Source organism: Macaca nemestrina, chromosome 7, assembly GCF_043159975.1.
Source record: "Macaca nemestrina isolate mMacNem1 chromosome 7, mMacNem.hap1, whole genome shotgun sequence".
NCBI lineage: Eukaryota > Metazoa > Chordata > Mammalia > Primates > Cercopithecidae > Macaca > Macaca nemestrina.
Window position 1 is genome coordinate 13252392 of NC_092131.1, and position 15262 is coordinate 13267653.

Sequence of the window (15262 nt, forward strand, 5' to 3'; positions counted from 1 at the left end):
GCCTATTCCTGTGGTTGCAGCACTATTTGGGCCAGGGAACCCCATGTCACACAATTACTGGAATATTTTGACTCTTAAACAATCATCAACACTGGAGGCAGCTCTCCGGCCTGTTCCCCTGGTCACCTTCTCCTTGGTGAAAATTCTGGGTTTGTGACAGTAAGACATCCCGCTTGCCAGAGCCAAGAGCCTGGGCCAGCTGGGTCTTGTTCTAAAGTCCATGGCTGAGTTTTCAGTATCAGCCCTGGGCCTCCTGGACACTGAGCAAGCGCCCTAGAGTGCACATGGCAAGCAGCCACGATCCCCAAAGCCTAGAAGATTCTTTGAGCTGTTCCTAAAGTAACAGCGCCCAATCTTTCAGTCCAGGACAGACTCTGGGGGAAGATTCCGCCCCCACTAGATCTACCAAGAGAGGAGAGCTGAGAGCTGAACGCTTATTTAGAAAAACTTCCGGAAGCTCAGTTAGGAATTTCAGGCACCACTGTGGTGAGAAGGGCCTATAAATCTTCTGCCTTTTGGGAACTTCCCCTTGTGAGGATTCAGTGTCAATTTTCCTGAGTAGCGAAAGTGGCAACATGAAAAAGGTTTAGAGGCCCCAGATGGCAGTGGGATTTTGTGGAGAGACCCCCAGCTCAGAGCCTGTGGCGGCAGCACTGACTGTCAGGGCTGCTGGAATGAGGGTAATAATAATATAGCTAATGTTTGCATAGCACTGTTGTGAGACTTGACATATACAGTCACTGTTTAATCCTCCCAATAGCCCTATGAGGTCAGTAGTGTTATCATCATCCCAGTTTATAGATGAATATACTGAGGCCCAGAGATGTGAAATGACTTCCCCAGGATCACACAGCTTCTAAGGAGCACAGCTGGGACTTGAACCCAGGAATTCTGGTTTTGAACATGCTGGCAACCTGGACGCCACCAAGTGGGAGTGAAATGGCCTGCCTGGCAGGAGGATCAGCGCTGATAGGAGAGCGTGTGGGAACTGTTGTGCTGGCCCTGAAGGCACAGGGTGAGCTGGGCCAAGGAAAAGGAAAGGAGACGTTCTTCCTGGCTGGGTCGTTCCCAGCTCTTACTGTCCCGGGAACTCCGTGTCCATGGTCAAGGGCTGGAGACGGTGCTGGAACCCAGCTGCCTCTGATGTCCTGGCCACCAAGAAAACCACAGGGTCCGGCCCAGAGAAATGCATTTGCCAGACATCACCGAGGCTCAGAGCAAACAGAACCATATCCCATTCACCTGCCTTGCCCTGTGGAAGGGGTGGTTTATTCTCACAGACTCTGGGTGGGTCCACTCCACATACTCAACCAGTCTGAGCTGGACCACCTGGGTCAGAAAGGTGGGGAAACTGAGGGCCAATAGGGTGAGGATTTGCCCGAAGATCCAGAGCACAGAGCCTGGATGCAAAAGCGAGAGCCTCTGGGTCTGCAATGTGCTCTGTGGCCACAGCCACTGTCCTGGGAGAGCCACGGGCCACATCTCCGTAGCCACAGGAGGGGGCAGTGCCTCACTGGGCTCTTCTGACCAGGTCCCTGTGGAAGCCGCCCTGGTGGTGTCTGCCCTTCCGTGGCTTTCTCAGCCCCTGCTCTGGAGCAAGCTACTAGCCCTGCCTGAGGCAGCTGACTGCCCACACCCTGTCCCCTTCCCATAAACCTGGGTAACCTGCTGGAGTGGGACTTGGAGCTCCTCATACCTTGTGTCTGGGACCAGGTCTGCCAGGGGAGTCTGGGGCAAACCCCGGAGGGGCAGGCAGAGGATGCATTTATTGAGTGTCTACCACATACGAGACACTGAACCAGGGTCTTCGTGACATCGTGTTGTTTACTCGGAACAACCACCCTGTTGTAGAAAGGGCCCGCCCCCTTTCCAGAGGCAGAAACTTGCTCCAAGAGGTTGGATGCTCTGCCAGAGGCTGCACAGCGCCAGGGTGTGGAATGTCCAGGCCCTGCCCATCTCAGTGCCGCTCCCCACTCCCCACGGGCCAGCACCTGCTGTCCTGGACTCCTGGACATTCGGCGTCTTCCTCGTCCCCTACTCTAAACACAGAACTACTCACACCCAGCCCTCCCCTGCCGCATCCTCCTGCTCGGAACAGATGAGCAGCCCTGGGAGGGCTATGGTTTTGTGGGGTCGACGACCTTGCCCAGAAAGAGGACGCTCTGGGTGCTGGTGGAAAAGATCACCACAAGGAAGGGCCGGTTGAACCGCAGGACATGGCGATTGGTCTGGGCAGAGAAGAATTTGACCGCAAAGCTGGTGGCTGCTGCAGCCTCAGTGCCAGCCTCATCCACATCCAAGGTGGCCTTGTGGAAACTCTGGGAGGAAAATCACAAGCATTATCTCCAAGCCAGCACGGGAGGGGGCCTGGACAAGACTGTGAGAGTCAGAAACTGCTAGGGAATACATTGCCCTTTATAGCCTGCGAGGTCACTTCTTGGGGATAACACAGTAAGAATTTCATTTGGGAGGATTTTTGAGCTGGAGACCTCCTGCCACACACAGTCACAGCAGCTCTCATTAAATGAATGCTTGCTCTGTGCTCGGGGCTTTGCATGCATCTTATTTGATCTTCATAGCCATCCTATGAGGTCAGCAGTATGATGCCCATTTTAAAAGTGAGGAATATAAATTCAGAAACTAGTACCCCTTCAATAACATAAGAGGAAGAACCAGAATTCAGCTCAAACCCAAGGCTCTACCCCCTCGCGCACTTTTCTTAGCAGAAGTCTTTTTTTTTTTTTTTTGAGACGGAGTCTCGCTCTGTCGCCCAGGCTGGAGTGCAGTGGCCGGATCTTAGCTCACTGCAAGCTCCGCCTCCCGGGTTCCCACCATTCTCCTGCCTCAGCCTCCCGAGCAGCTGGGACTACAGGCGCCCGCCACCTCACCCGGCTAGTTTTTTCTATTTTTTAGTAGAGACGGGGTTTCACCGTGTTAGCCAGGATGGTCTCGATCTCCTGACCTCGTGATCCACCTGTCTCGGCCTCCCAAAGTGCTGGGATTACAGGCTTGAGCCACCGCGCCCAGCCTTAGCAGAAGTCTTGAGTCTCTTTCTCTCATCTACGAAGTCTCCCTCATACAGATGCACCCAATGCAGCCTCAGCTGTGTCTCTCCTCTCTGTTTCCTCCTTTTTTTTTCTTTATTTATTATTATTATTATTTTTTGAGATGGAGTCTCATTCACTCTGTCACCCAGGCTGCAGTGCAGTGGCCTGATCTCTGGACACATTGCAACCTCCACCTCCCAGCCTCAAGTGATTCTCCTACCTCAGCCTCCTGAGTAGCTGGGATTACAGGTGCCCACCACCTGCCACCACACCAGGCTAATTTTTGTATTTTTAGTAGGGTTGGAGTTTCACCATTTTGGCCAGACTGGTCTCGAACTCCTGACCTCAAGTGATCTGCTCGCCTCTGCCTCCCAAAGTGCTGGGATTACAGGTGTGAGTTATCACGCCCGGCCCTGCCTCCATTTTCTATCATTGCATGTATCTCTCTATGAAGACGTTGTATCTCTGACTCGTCTGGGAGAGCTGTCTGAGTTGGGGGGCTGATTTGACACTATATCCCAGCACCGAGCACCACGTCCAGGGCTGGCTAATTGGTGGATGCTGATGTCTGTAGATGACTGAACACACTCAGGCTCTGAGACTCCATGGGGCAGCTTGGGAGCCCCATCACCCGGCAACTCCCATGGGCACAAGTGCCCCACCGAGTTCTCTAGGGGTTGATGACTTACTTTGGATGCCTCTAGTTTTCGCTGTTTGGTGATGCCAGATAAGTCAGCCCACTTGGAGAACAGATCCACGAAGCCCAGCCTGGGCAAAATCTGATCTAATACATAGGAGCCAGAAATGGAGAACTTGGGGAAATGCAACTCTAGCTTCTTGTAAAAATTCCTGAAAAGGGGCATTGGGTTAAAACATTAGATTAATGAACAAGCCAGGATCCCTGCTGGGCATAGCCCTCCTTGGTGGCCCTCTTTAGCTGGCTGTATTCCATCTGAGTTCTATCCCCACAAACAGCTTTGGCTCAGACTACCTCCCACAAACGGGTGTTGAAAGGCCAGGTTCCTTTGTCCTCAGGGCCTGCCGTCTGTGGGATCTCCTGTCCGTGGTAGCCCCTCTTCAGAGGTTGTTTTCTGTGGGTGTTCAGGTGCCCAGGGAGACAGATGTAAGTCCCGCCAGGTGGCAGTTTTGCCCTTGCCTCTGTTACAGCCCTGTGGGTTTTATTCTTTGTGAACCAGCTAATTTCTTTGTATTGGATTCCCTCTACCATGAAAGTTGTGTGATTTTTCTATTCACATGTGCCCTTGGGCTAGGATGCTTTTCTTATATATGGTTGAAGACTTTTTCCAATCATAGCCAGCATGATGGGAAGCCTTCCTGTTAATTCCTTGGGTGGGTGGATGGAGTTTTTTTGAATCGCGCCATGGCAGCTTAGTCAACCTTCTGGGCCAGAGGGGCTACCTCTTCATTGCACAGAGGTAACCCCCCAAGAGTCAGAGTCACTTGACCCAAGTCTTGTGCAGTGGAAGAGCTATGTCTAGAACCAGGACTCTGAACTCCTACTGTGGTTCTTTTTTCCCTAACGAGGGAGAAGTCATATTTTAAATATAATAGGAGAGTTCATCATTTAACAGAAGCCCATGGAAGGTCTCAGAGCAAGTGAGAATTCTCTCATAATTGGCAATCACTCCCTATTTTGGGGCACTGTCTTTCATTAGAAAGGTATATTTGATGGATAGTACTGTAGATTCAGCCCCCATAGCACACTGATTACCTCTTCTGCAACAAGTTGTTCCACCTCATTAGCATCTCTGGAGTCAAAACCTCTTCAATCTCCCTCATTTTGCCTTCGTTAGGGAGAATGAAAAACACAGTTGCGTCTCCTTTGTAATCCATCCGTAGCACTGAGCAGGGCAAGTATCTGTCATGAAGATACCAGTGGTGCTCCTGGTCCTGCAGCATCATGGGCACCTGGACTGTTGTATTCTCATCAACATAGAAGTCTTTGGGAGTGGTCCTCGAGGAAATGAATGGTTTCTCCCACAGGGCTGAAGGGAAGATGAAAAGAAGGTACAGGACATCTGTGGGCCACAGAGTCAGTCCTCCAGCCAGGGAAGGCCACCTGGTGTTCCGAGCTACTGAAAGAGTAGCTCCAGATCCTGCCCTATGAGCTCATCAAGGTGTCCCATTTTGACCATTCAAAACCTGACATGCCTGGGGAATGGATCCCTTAGGCCTCATTTAAATTTTAAAATGAGAGATAGCAGAGGATGTTCATTTTCTAATATGTGAATAGGATTGATAGAGAAGAAACCAGGGATGCTGGAAAGAGGGGTTCATTGTTAGGTAAGCATCCTTGAGAAGGAGAGAGGAGATAGCAGAGTGTGAGCAGAGGGGTTGGCCTTCCCTGAGAGGTGGGTCACTACTGCCATGATGAGAGGAGGACGTCTGAGCTTGTGGGTTCAAATGCAGGGAGGTGAGTAGATTTGGAGGTGAGAAGATTTGGAGGTGAGTAGATTTAGAGATGAGAGGATGAGAGATTTCCTGTTTAACTGATTCTATTTTCTCAATGACGAGTGAGACAAGATTTTTAAGTGAAAGTCGTGAGTGGAGAGGACATTTGAGAAAGATGAATCTGTTATTTTAGTAGTTTTGGAGAGTGGAGATATATAAGATATGTAAGTGGGATTGTTGGACAGTGTAGAGAGATCAATGAAGATTTACATTCACAAATATCAAGTGAGACCATCAGTCTAGTTGGATGTTTTTCTTCAACCACATTCAGCTGCTGGGTGCAGATGTAGACGAGTTAGACCTTTAGGTTTAAGCAGGTTTGCAGTTTTGGAGGGTAAGTATGATAGAGGGAAGGAAAACCAAGGAAGTTAAGACTTCAGAGTGTTTGCAAGGAAGTGACCACAATGATGGCCATGCAGTGTGAGGAGGGAAGCAAGGACAGCAGGCGATGTGCAATGAGGTGGTGGCAGGTAGGGTGAATGGACTGAGGTCTCCATGCCAGGAATTTTTGTCCAGGGAAAAGCAAGGGATCTGGGATTATAATCAATGTCTTCCTGACAGTGAAACCCGTACTACTGTTTCTCTTCCTTCCTTAGTTAATTTTTTTTTTAAGTTTAAAAGTTTTGTTATTTCAAAGCAAAGTTTCTTTTTTGGAGATGGAGTCTCTTTCTGTCGCCCAGGCCAGAGTGCAGTGTCGCAATCTCAGCAACCTCCACTTCCTGGGTTCAAGCGATTCTCCTGCCTCAGCCTCCTGAGTAGCTGGGATTACAGGCATGTGCCATGAAGCCTGGCTAATTTTTTTTTTTTGTATTATTAGTAGAGACAGGGTTTTGCCATGCTGGCCAGGCTGGTCTTGAACTCCTGATTTTAAGATACGCCTGCCTTGGCCTCCCAAAGTGCTAGAATTATAGGTGTGAGCCACTACGCCCAGCCTCAAAACAAAGTTTTTTAAAAAAAGTTTTCAATAGTGCATGAAAATTCCACATGCAAATTACATGGAATAACTAATTTGGCTGAATCATTAGGCTGGGAGTTGCTCCCTAGAATTTTATTCCCTGTAAATTCTGGGTTCAAGCTGGTTAGAACTGTGAGATTTCAAAGTAAATTGCTCTCTGAAGGCCCTGGTGGTCAGATATGACGATGGTCAGACTCAGCAGTGCTTTGTGTGCTCCAGTTTGCCCCTGCTTGTTTCCAAGCTCCTTTTCCCAACTCTAACCCCACTAAACAACAGCAGCCCCAGGCTACCACCAGAAACTATGCAGTGATGCTCCCCTCCATGGCGACACTCTGATGGCTGGATGAGCCTGGCATATAGATTCCCCTACAAGCTCTGACTTGTCCGCTTGCATCGGCAACTTTCTCTCTGTCCTCCCAACTCTTCTTTCCTCTAGACCTTCACTTTCCCAGCCACAGTTGTGTGGGGCCTAATTCCTAGAACAATCTCCTTACCATTGACTTGAGATGGCTCTCCTTCTCTGATGAAACCCTGACTAATCCACACTGTACAAAATTGTTCGCACACTGTGATATCAACTGTGTGGACATATATGTGTGTGAATGGAAGGTGAAGAAAAGATGCTAAAACATTAACATTTGTTGCCTCTGAGTGGTAGGACTAGAGATTATGTCTACTTTCTCCTTTATGGTTTTACGTATTTGTAAAGCTTCAAAATGAGCATTGTTATCATTACATGAATTATAGTTGCTATTTACTGAGTACATAAAATGGTCAGGGGTCAACAAACAAAAAAGTTTATAGAGATATTAACTGTTTTAGGCACTGCAGATCATTCCATCTCTGCAGTAATGAATCAATCTGCCATTGTAGCACAAAATCAGCCACAGAAAATACATAAATGAATGGGCCTGGCTGTGTGCCAATAAAACTTTATTTGCAAAACCAGTGGCTGAACACATTTGGCCCAGGAGCTGTAGTTTGTCCATCTCTTTAGATCCTTTTATAAGGAGTATACACATGGGTTAATCATTTGATCCTCAAAGCCAACTTTTGAAGTAGAGATTTGTCTTATCCCTGCTTTGAGCAAACAAGCTGACCTGTTTGCACTGTTGGTAGAGGCTGAGCTCAGATATGAATCCAGCAATTCAACTCATGATCACTGGCTAGAATGCATTTTGTACATTACTTTTATTAAGAAAATAAATAAGAAAATATGTCTAAAGATAGGAAGGAATGGAAACCTCAATACTACAGAGTCTTCAACATACAACATTCTAACATTGCATTTTCTGAGGGCTGCTTAACTCTATCAAACACAACCTTTTTACTTACCCTTTTGTAAAAATATATTTAACCAGTCAACAAATTAGGGGGTTGGAGGTAGGGGTATGGATTTAGCACACACCAATGATCTGACTCTCACCTTTGAAGTAAATGTAATTTACCAGCACCATCAAGACGTCCTTCTTGAGCTCACTGACCAAATCCACAATCTTCCCTCGAGTTTCCTTCTTGACGTGGTCGTTGATAAGCTGGATTGTGCCCACAGTGTCGTAGAAGTTGGTGTGGAAGAGTTTGGCCTCATAGAAGGCCGTGGTGTCATTCAGGAATTTTGCAAGGAACTTCAGGTTGTGGCTCAGGAACAGAGCACTGCCCACGCGTGTTTCCAGCCCATGACCGGGGAGGCTGATAGTGTGCAGGAGGTGCTGGAAGCCCCTGTGGATGTCGGACTCAGACAGCTCCGTGAGGTTGAAGCCCAGGCCCTCGAGGATCTGACTGCGGCTGTGTGAGCAGGCCCCCAGGGAAAGCATAGCGTAGGCGGCCGAGATGCTCAGGGGGGAGAAAAAGATGTTCTTCCCCGGGGTCTCCGAAGCGATCAGGTAGTAGAAGTGGAAGGCAAAGTCAGCATTGGCAGGGGCGATCTTGAGGCTGGGGGAGCCCTCACCTGTCTCCAGAATCTGCTGGTGGGAGCTGTTACTGCAACTCTCACCATCATGCTCAACGTGCAGCTGGCCATGAGAAAGGGCCAGTAGTCCAATCAGCAGGAGGAGCAGGTAGTCGATAAGATGCATCCTCTGCACTCTCAAGCCTATGGGAGGGAAGAGAATGCCCAGGAAATTCCCCCAGCAGAACACCTGGGCCTGCTGAGAAGGCGGGCAGTGGGCCAGCACCCAGAGATCGTGAGTGACACCTTCAACTCCTGCAGATGAGCTTGTGAAAGGCAATGTAACGCCCACCACCTTCCACATGTATGGTGACAGCAACACTATTGGATGGCAATGCTTTAGACATACAAGGCACACTCCTCGCATCCATCATGTCATTGTGCTTCCCACCTGTGTGAGCTCTGCACAGCACTAGACTCCATTCTCACCCAACAGAGCAGGAAACAAAGACTCCCAAAGTGACTCACCCAAGTCACCTACCTGACAAATATCCTAGCCAGAACCCACATCCCCAGACTCAGGTGCTGCTTCTCCCACACTTCTCTTTCAGATGAGTTGATTTCATTAGCACAGTGATTTTGCACAGAGGATGGCAATCATCAGAGTTTATTTCAGTGTCTGCTCCACAAACATCTGTGGAGTGCTTTATATCGTTTACAAACCACTTTCATGCCATTTAGTTAGACCCTCCCACTCCTGTAGAGATCAGTAGAACTGGTCTTTGTATTGTTACCCCGTACAGATGAGGACATGGATGTTTAATAAGTGTCCTCACTTATTAAAGTGAGGATCAGGACAAAGTTGCGGGGATAGAATTGGTACCCTTTTCATAATGAACATCTGTCCAAGACAGGATGCTCCAGTTTTTCCCCCACATCTGCTCCTGCCCCATCAAATGGTCCCACCAGTATCTGGTTGTCAGGCCAAAAAGCCTCTAGCCTTCTATCCACCCACAATCCATTTAATCCACTTCCATGGCCTGCAGGGTTGGGTTTATTTTATTTTATTTTATTTTTTGAGACAGGGTCTCACTCTGTCACCCAAGCTGGAGTGCAATGGTGTAATCATGGCTCACTGCAGCCTTAACTTCCTGAGCTCCAGTGATCCTCCCACTTCAGCCTTCCAAGTAGCTGTAACCACAGGCGTGCACAGCCACACCCAGCTAAATTTTTGTAGAGTCAGGGTCTCACCATGCTGCCCAAGCTGGTCTCCAACTCCTAGACTTTCCTGTAGGTTCTTCAGCCTCTCCCCCGCTCCACTGCTATGATCCTCAACCAGGGCTCGGAAAACTTTTTCTGCAAAGCGCCAGATAGTAATATCTGTGGTTTTGCAGACCACACAGTCTCTGCTGCCACTACTCAACTCTGCTGTGGCAGCTGGAAACAGTCTCAGACCAGACATGCATGAACAGGCGTGGCTGTGTTTCAGTGAAACTTCACTTATGGACACTGAAATGTGAATTTCATATTATTTTCCTATGTCACAAAATGTTGTTCCTCTATTGATTTTTCAACCCTTTGTATATTTACCTTTTATACTTATCACTTATATTTTATATTTATATTTTATATCTTGCATTCTTAGCTCATGGGCGGTGGGCCAGATTTGACCTACAAGCTGTGGTTTGTTGACCCCTGACCTAGACCCTTGCAGAAAGCTTCCTAGTCTTTCTGCTCTCTGTTCTCCACTCAGCAGTTGGAGGGATCATTTAGAAACATACACAGGACCGCATCACTCACAGACACACCTCCCCTCCGGCATGAACTCCCCAAGATCACCTGGATTGGGAGCCAGAAGACCTTGGCCCCCAGTCAGCGCTGCCCTGTACCAGCTGTGTGTCCCTGGGGGAGGCTTTTCTGGGTCTCCAGGCACAGTCACCCACCAGTGCCCATAGATCTGAGGTCGGGGGCTTTCTAGCCTGAGTATTTCTCACCTCTAGCAAGAGTGACCAAGTGTCCCAGCTTGCCTGGGACTTTCCTGGTTTTAGCACTGAAAGTATGTCCTAGAAGAATTTTCAGTCTTGAGCAAAACAGAACAGTTTGTCACCCTCCCTCTAGAGGCTCTCTCGTCTCCATTGTCTCAGAGGGTTACTCACGGCACAGTCTGTCCTGTAGTGGACCCCCTGGGTAGCTGTCTCAGCTCTGTCTTGTCAAGCCCAGGAGGACTGGTCAAACCAGGCCTTCTCAGTACCACCCACTGTCTCCCAACCAGGTAATTATTAACAAACAGGCCACGGGCGCAGCACTGCCTAGACAAGGAAAACTCACCAGAAGTTACTTCACCCCCTCCCAAGAAGACACCCCACTTCCCACCTGGGGAACCCCAAGAGGGTTCACTTCTTCATGTTTGTACAGTGCATGGAGGTTCGCCTGGTGCTTGGTGCTCCCTGAGGGCCCGGGGAACCCCTTGGAAGGTCTGGTCTCCACCCGGCCCCTCACTGGCTGTGTGAAGTTGAGCTCATTTACTCCCTCTCTGAGCTTCAGTCATCCACCTCCCGCCTACAACATGAGGGGCTGGATCATACGGGGCAGCAAGCTCCAGCGCCTTCATAGACCAGCTAAGGAAGACTCCATGGTGCCCCGGTGGGGAATGGTGGGGATGTGGGGAGACAGCCAGCTCTCTACAGGCCAGGCAAGACCCACTTGTGGGCGGGGCCTTGCAGCAGGGCCTCCAGTTTGCAATCCTGGACTCTGTGATTTCTGAGGATAGAGTCCACTGAGATCTCATAGGTCATACCATAAGGACAGTACATCCCAGGGCAAGGGTGGCATGGGGTGGGACCAGGAACCTCCTTTGGCCAGGAATTCAACTTGCATTTTTCTTCTTCAGCCGTGGAATTGTTCTCTCCCCAGTAATCAAACCTCTGCACCTTTGCACCTTTATACTCTCCTGGGGCAGCCATTTCTCACACCATGTGGGGAAGGACTGCAGGGAGCAAAGTGGCCCTGGGTGTCCTGACTGAGATGACCATGACCATTCAGGCATCCTCTAGCAGACTTTCTGGGTGTGTTTCCAGCTTGCTGGGCCTTAAGGTAAGTGGAATATATACCACTGAGCAGCACAGTGGGCTGGGATCCCTGAGCGATGGAGACACATGGGATGGCAGAGCAAGCACAAGCACAGCCCTGGAACCAGCTGGCCTGAGGTCCAAAATGGGTCAACACCAGGACAAGAGAGGAAGCTGGTGGGTCAGGCAGAGTGAGAGCTGCTGTCTCAGTGGATTCTCACTTTCCCTCACTCATCTCTGTCTTTCTCTTGCCTACACACTCTAGGAGTACTATGCGTGGCCCATTTATAAATGAGACAATGTAAGCCTGAAGACATTGTTAGCTCAGATTCCAGAGTCAGAGTCTGCACTGGGGCCATTGAACATGAAGCTCATGTTCCTTCCCAGCACCTGCTGCTTCTCCATGTGGACAGACCTTTCCTGCCACCAGAATAGCAGCTCCTACTTTGCTCCCTGCTGTACCATGCACTAGAGCAGAATGTGGTGCAAGAGACATGCTCTATGGATGTTGACTGAGTGAGTCAGTGAGTGAAAGATGGCCATGGACTTTTGCTCTGATGGATATGAAAATACATCATTCCCCTTACAATGGTCTACAGTCTGGGGTTTTGCTCTTTTAGTCTTGCTTCTTCAGTGAGTTAGGGGCTGATGCTACAGATTCCAGAGGTTAGTATGTACTTGGCTGCAGCCCAGGGGATGGACAGCTTGTCCCTGCCATGAGCACACAGTCACTGCCCTTTAGTTCCTAGTGCCTGCCCCTGGGACGCTCTGGACAGAGGTTGGGCTTTGGCATCAGACAGGCTCCCTCACTGCTGAGATGTGTGACTTCAGGCAAGTCACTCCACCTCTCCGAACCTCAGGTTTTCACCTGCCAAATGAGAGGCAATAATCACTAATCAGAAAAACTGATATGAAGGGCAGAGGCAGCACCCTCAAACCTTCCGAGCCCCACATCAGCCTCAATGGGTGCTACCTTCTTCCCTTCCCATCCCAGCAGTGGTGGACAGCCAGACTGTCTGTGTTGAATCTGGACTCCACCACTACTTAAGTTACCTAATTCTGCCTCAGTGTCCTCATCTGTAAACTGTGGGTAATAATTGCCCCTAAATCTCAGGGTTGTCAAGAAGAGTCAGCAAACTTACATCTGTAAAGTCCTAGAATAGCATCTGGCCATAGTGAGTGCAGTGGAAGCGTGAGTTAGTCCGTCGTATTATTCCAGATGGGTTGTACATTACTCATTTATCCCCAAAGGTGTACACATGGCTGAAACCATGTCGTTAAACTTTTTTGGAGTTGTGGTCCTGATTATCTCAAGAAAGTTTTGAACTCTCCCTGAAATATGCACAGATGCATGTTTTACAATTTAGGGAGATTCTTGAATCCCATGAAGTCTGTGCAGTCCCTGTGGGCTAGGGCAGTTATTTTTTCCTGCAAAGAGCAGGGCCATATAAAAGAAAGGTAGAAAGAACTCTCAGGCATGTAATGGGAGCCACTGACTTGGACCCTGCAGGAGAAGGAGGGAATGACTGCCATTGGTGGGGCTGCAGGCTGGGCTCAGTCGCTAGCTCCAGGCTCAGTCCTGCCTAGCAGTCTGGCTGCTTCTTGTCTTAAGGTCTCTGGGAAGGCTTCAGGATTGTTGAACCCTCGCCTATCACATCTTGAAGGCCAAGCGTTTCTTGTTAATCATCTCTAAGGTCCCAGAGGACAATGAATTGTGCCACAGTCATACCTGGGCACATCAGAACAGGCCTGGCCTATAGAAGATGCGTAACAGAAGCCAGTCATTGAATGAATGAATGAATGAATGAATGAAGAATGAATGAATGAAGAGATGCCAAAGGCCCCGCTCAAAGGTGCTGCTCAGGTGTTCCAGTGGCAAGATCCTAAAATCTGCAACACTCTCGGCAAGTACTGGTTTAAGGAAGCGGGGATCAGTTGCCTGACCAGGAAGGCCAGGGTGGATGTGGGGAAGAAGAGGGCTTGACTGTCTCTCTTTGCCCCTAGGAAATACCACTGGGCCAGGTGGGGCAGCTGCTGTGACACCATTGATGTCTCCGGCAGGAAGCCAGTTTTTCCAGCATCCCAGAAGCTGTCTGAACTGTGCTGTAAGCATGAATCGCACGCACTCCCTGACACTCTCCTCTGCTCCACTGCATCCTAAATCATAGCCCAGCCCTTTCTCAATGGCTGTCTTGGTCTCCCATTCCAGCACAGGCTCCACTTATGCTGCCCTCCTGCTAACTGCTCCCAAACCCCTTCCCATTCCCTGGATTCCAAATGGAGCCAGGAATTTAATCTGCCCTTAAAAAGGCTGTCCTTGTTTTGAATTTGATGGGCAATGTAATAATAATAGTCATCATGAAAAATGTGGGAAAATAAAAAAATCTGGAGAAGAAAATAAAATCATTTGCAAACCTGGTGTTCAGCTTATGACTAGATATAATTGGTTTCCTTCCAGTCTTGTAAGAAATGGGTATGTGCTCATACAGAACAGCAACAACAAAGCTCTTCCAGTCTTGGTTTGGATGGAGGCACAAAGACTATAGATGGTATAGTCCAAAGAGAGCTCCATGCAAAAATTCCAGAGTAGGTTGTCAAGAACAGGTTTGATTCTTAATGATTCTTAAATGCTTTACTTATGTGAAAGAGGACTGAAAAGTGGTGAGAGGTGGGGACTGAGAAGGAATTACAAAGAGGAAAGAGGGAAGTGCTTCTCCCATGTTATCTTGAGAGTGCAGGGCTTCAACAAAACACTCATGCAACACAATATGTATCCCTGAAGTTAGAGAGGCTCAGGGGACTGGGGCTTGATGCTTGTCTGGAAATGCTAAAAGGTGTAGGTGGGCTGTTTAGACTCTCTAGGAACTCTACATCTAATTCTCTGTCCCTCTCTTAAACTCATCATTTTCTATCTGGCGTTTAGATACATGGATACACAGGATACCCATATGTCCTAGTTATGTATGGCTGGGAAACAAGCCACCCCAAATTTAGTGGCATAAAACAACGGCAGTTGTTTGTCATTATTATTGCTATCTCTACAGTTCTGGGAGTTGATTGGGCTCAGCTAGGTGGTTTCTGCTCAGGGTGTCTTATGAGGTTGCAGTTGGACAGGAGCTGAGACTAGAGTCATCTTTAAGGTGGATATGCTTTCAGACCACCACATGTGATGTCCCTGTTGGACTATGGGCTTTTAGGAAGCAAGGAAAGTGTTTTATTCCTTTTCCTTCCTGAATTTGTGTCTTTCCCTCTAACTTTCATAGCTTAGCACATTGCTTAGCATAGAACAAGTCCTATGTTAGGGTCTGTTGAATAAAAAACAATAATTAGACTTCATTCAGGATCATCCTGGTGGATGGGAGGCAAGACTAGATTGCAGCTGTGACTCGGATGGACAGAGCAGCATGCGGAGGCTTGCAGGGTGAATTTTAGTGCCAAAATGACTTCAAGAACAAACCAGGAATCCTGAGAGGACACACAGACCCTCTGAAGGAAGTGGACTGCCCCTGCAGAACCGGGAGACACCCCAAATACTGTGAGCACCCAAACTGCGGAAATGGGAAAGGGAGACCCTCCGCTATGAAACACATATCCCTACTGGGGAAAATGGAGGCGTAGTTTGTGGGAGAAGTTTCTGACCTTACCTGGAGTTGAGTCAATTTAGAGAGCCAAGAGAAATACAGGGGTAGAGAAAGCAGTGGGAAAGGCCCTGGGAGCTTGCTGGATCCCCAAGCAGGCTATTCCTGCCTGGCACCACAGGAGCCCTTCGGGAGAGTGGCCAGAGGTGTGGGGGAAAATGCCACAGGGAGAAGGAAGTCTCCAGCTGAAATTT

At 48.8% G+C, this 15262-nt stretch overlaps 1 protein-coding gene and 1 long non-coding RNA gene across 8 annotated transcripts in view; one reads left to right on the forward strand and one right to left on the reverse strand.

Annotated features, from left to right (window-relative positions):
- Nucleotides 1-13843, forward strand: part of LOC105467488 (uncharacterized) — a 23848-nt gene extending 10005 nt beyond the window's left edge. For both annotated transcript variants that reach the window (XR_011625594.1, XR_011625593.1), the window contains exons 3-4: nucleotides 11253-11455; nucleotides 13435-13843. This is a non-coding gene — a long non-coding RNA (uncharacterized lncRNA). The remainder of the gene's footprint in view (nucleotides 1-11252; nucleotides 11456-13434) is intronic.
- Nucleotides 1095-10626, reverse strand: LOC105467486 (kallistatin). Of its 6 annotated transcripts, XM_071099656.1 has the most exons (7): nucleotides 10519-10607; nucleotides 9614-9718; nucleotides 8904-9056; nucleotides 7901-8566; nucleotides 4780-5053; nucleotides 3737-3896; nucleotides 1095-2318 (listed from the first exon to the last, which is right to left on the reverse strand). In XM_071099656.1, exons 4-7 carry the CDS (start codon nucleotides 8547-8549, stop codon nucleotides 2118-2120), a joined length of 1284 nt encoding a protein of 427 aa, XP_070955757.1. In that variant the 5' UTR covers nucleotides 8550-8566; nucleotides 8904-9056; nucleotides 9614-9718; nucleotides 10519-10607; the 3' UTR covers nucleotides 1095-2117. The 6 variants fall into 6 exon arrangements, with proteins under 6 accessions (XP_070955757.1, XP_011715407.2, XP_011715404.2 ...); XM_011717105.2 differs by lacking the exon at nucleotides 8904-9056; XM_011717102.2 differs by lacking the exons at nucleotides 8904-9056; nucleotides 9614-9718 and having other exon boundaries at nucleotides 10519-10626.
- Nucleotides 13844-15262: the final 1419 nt, after the last annotated feature.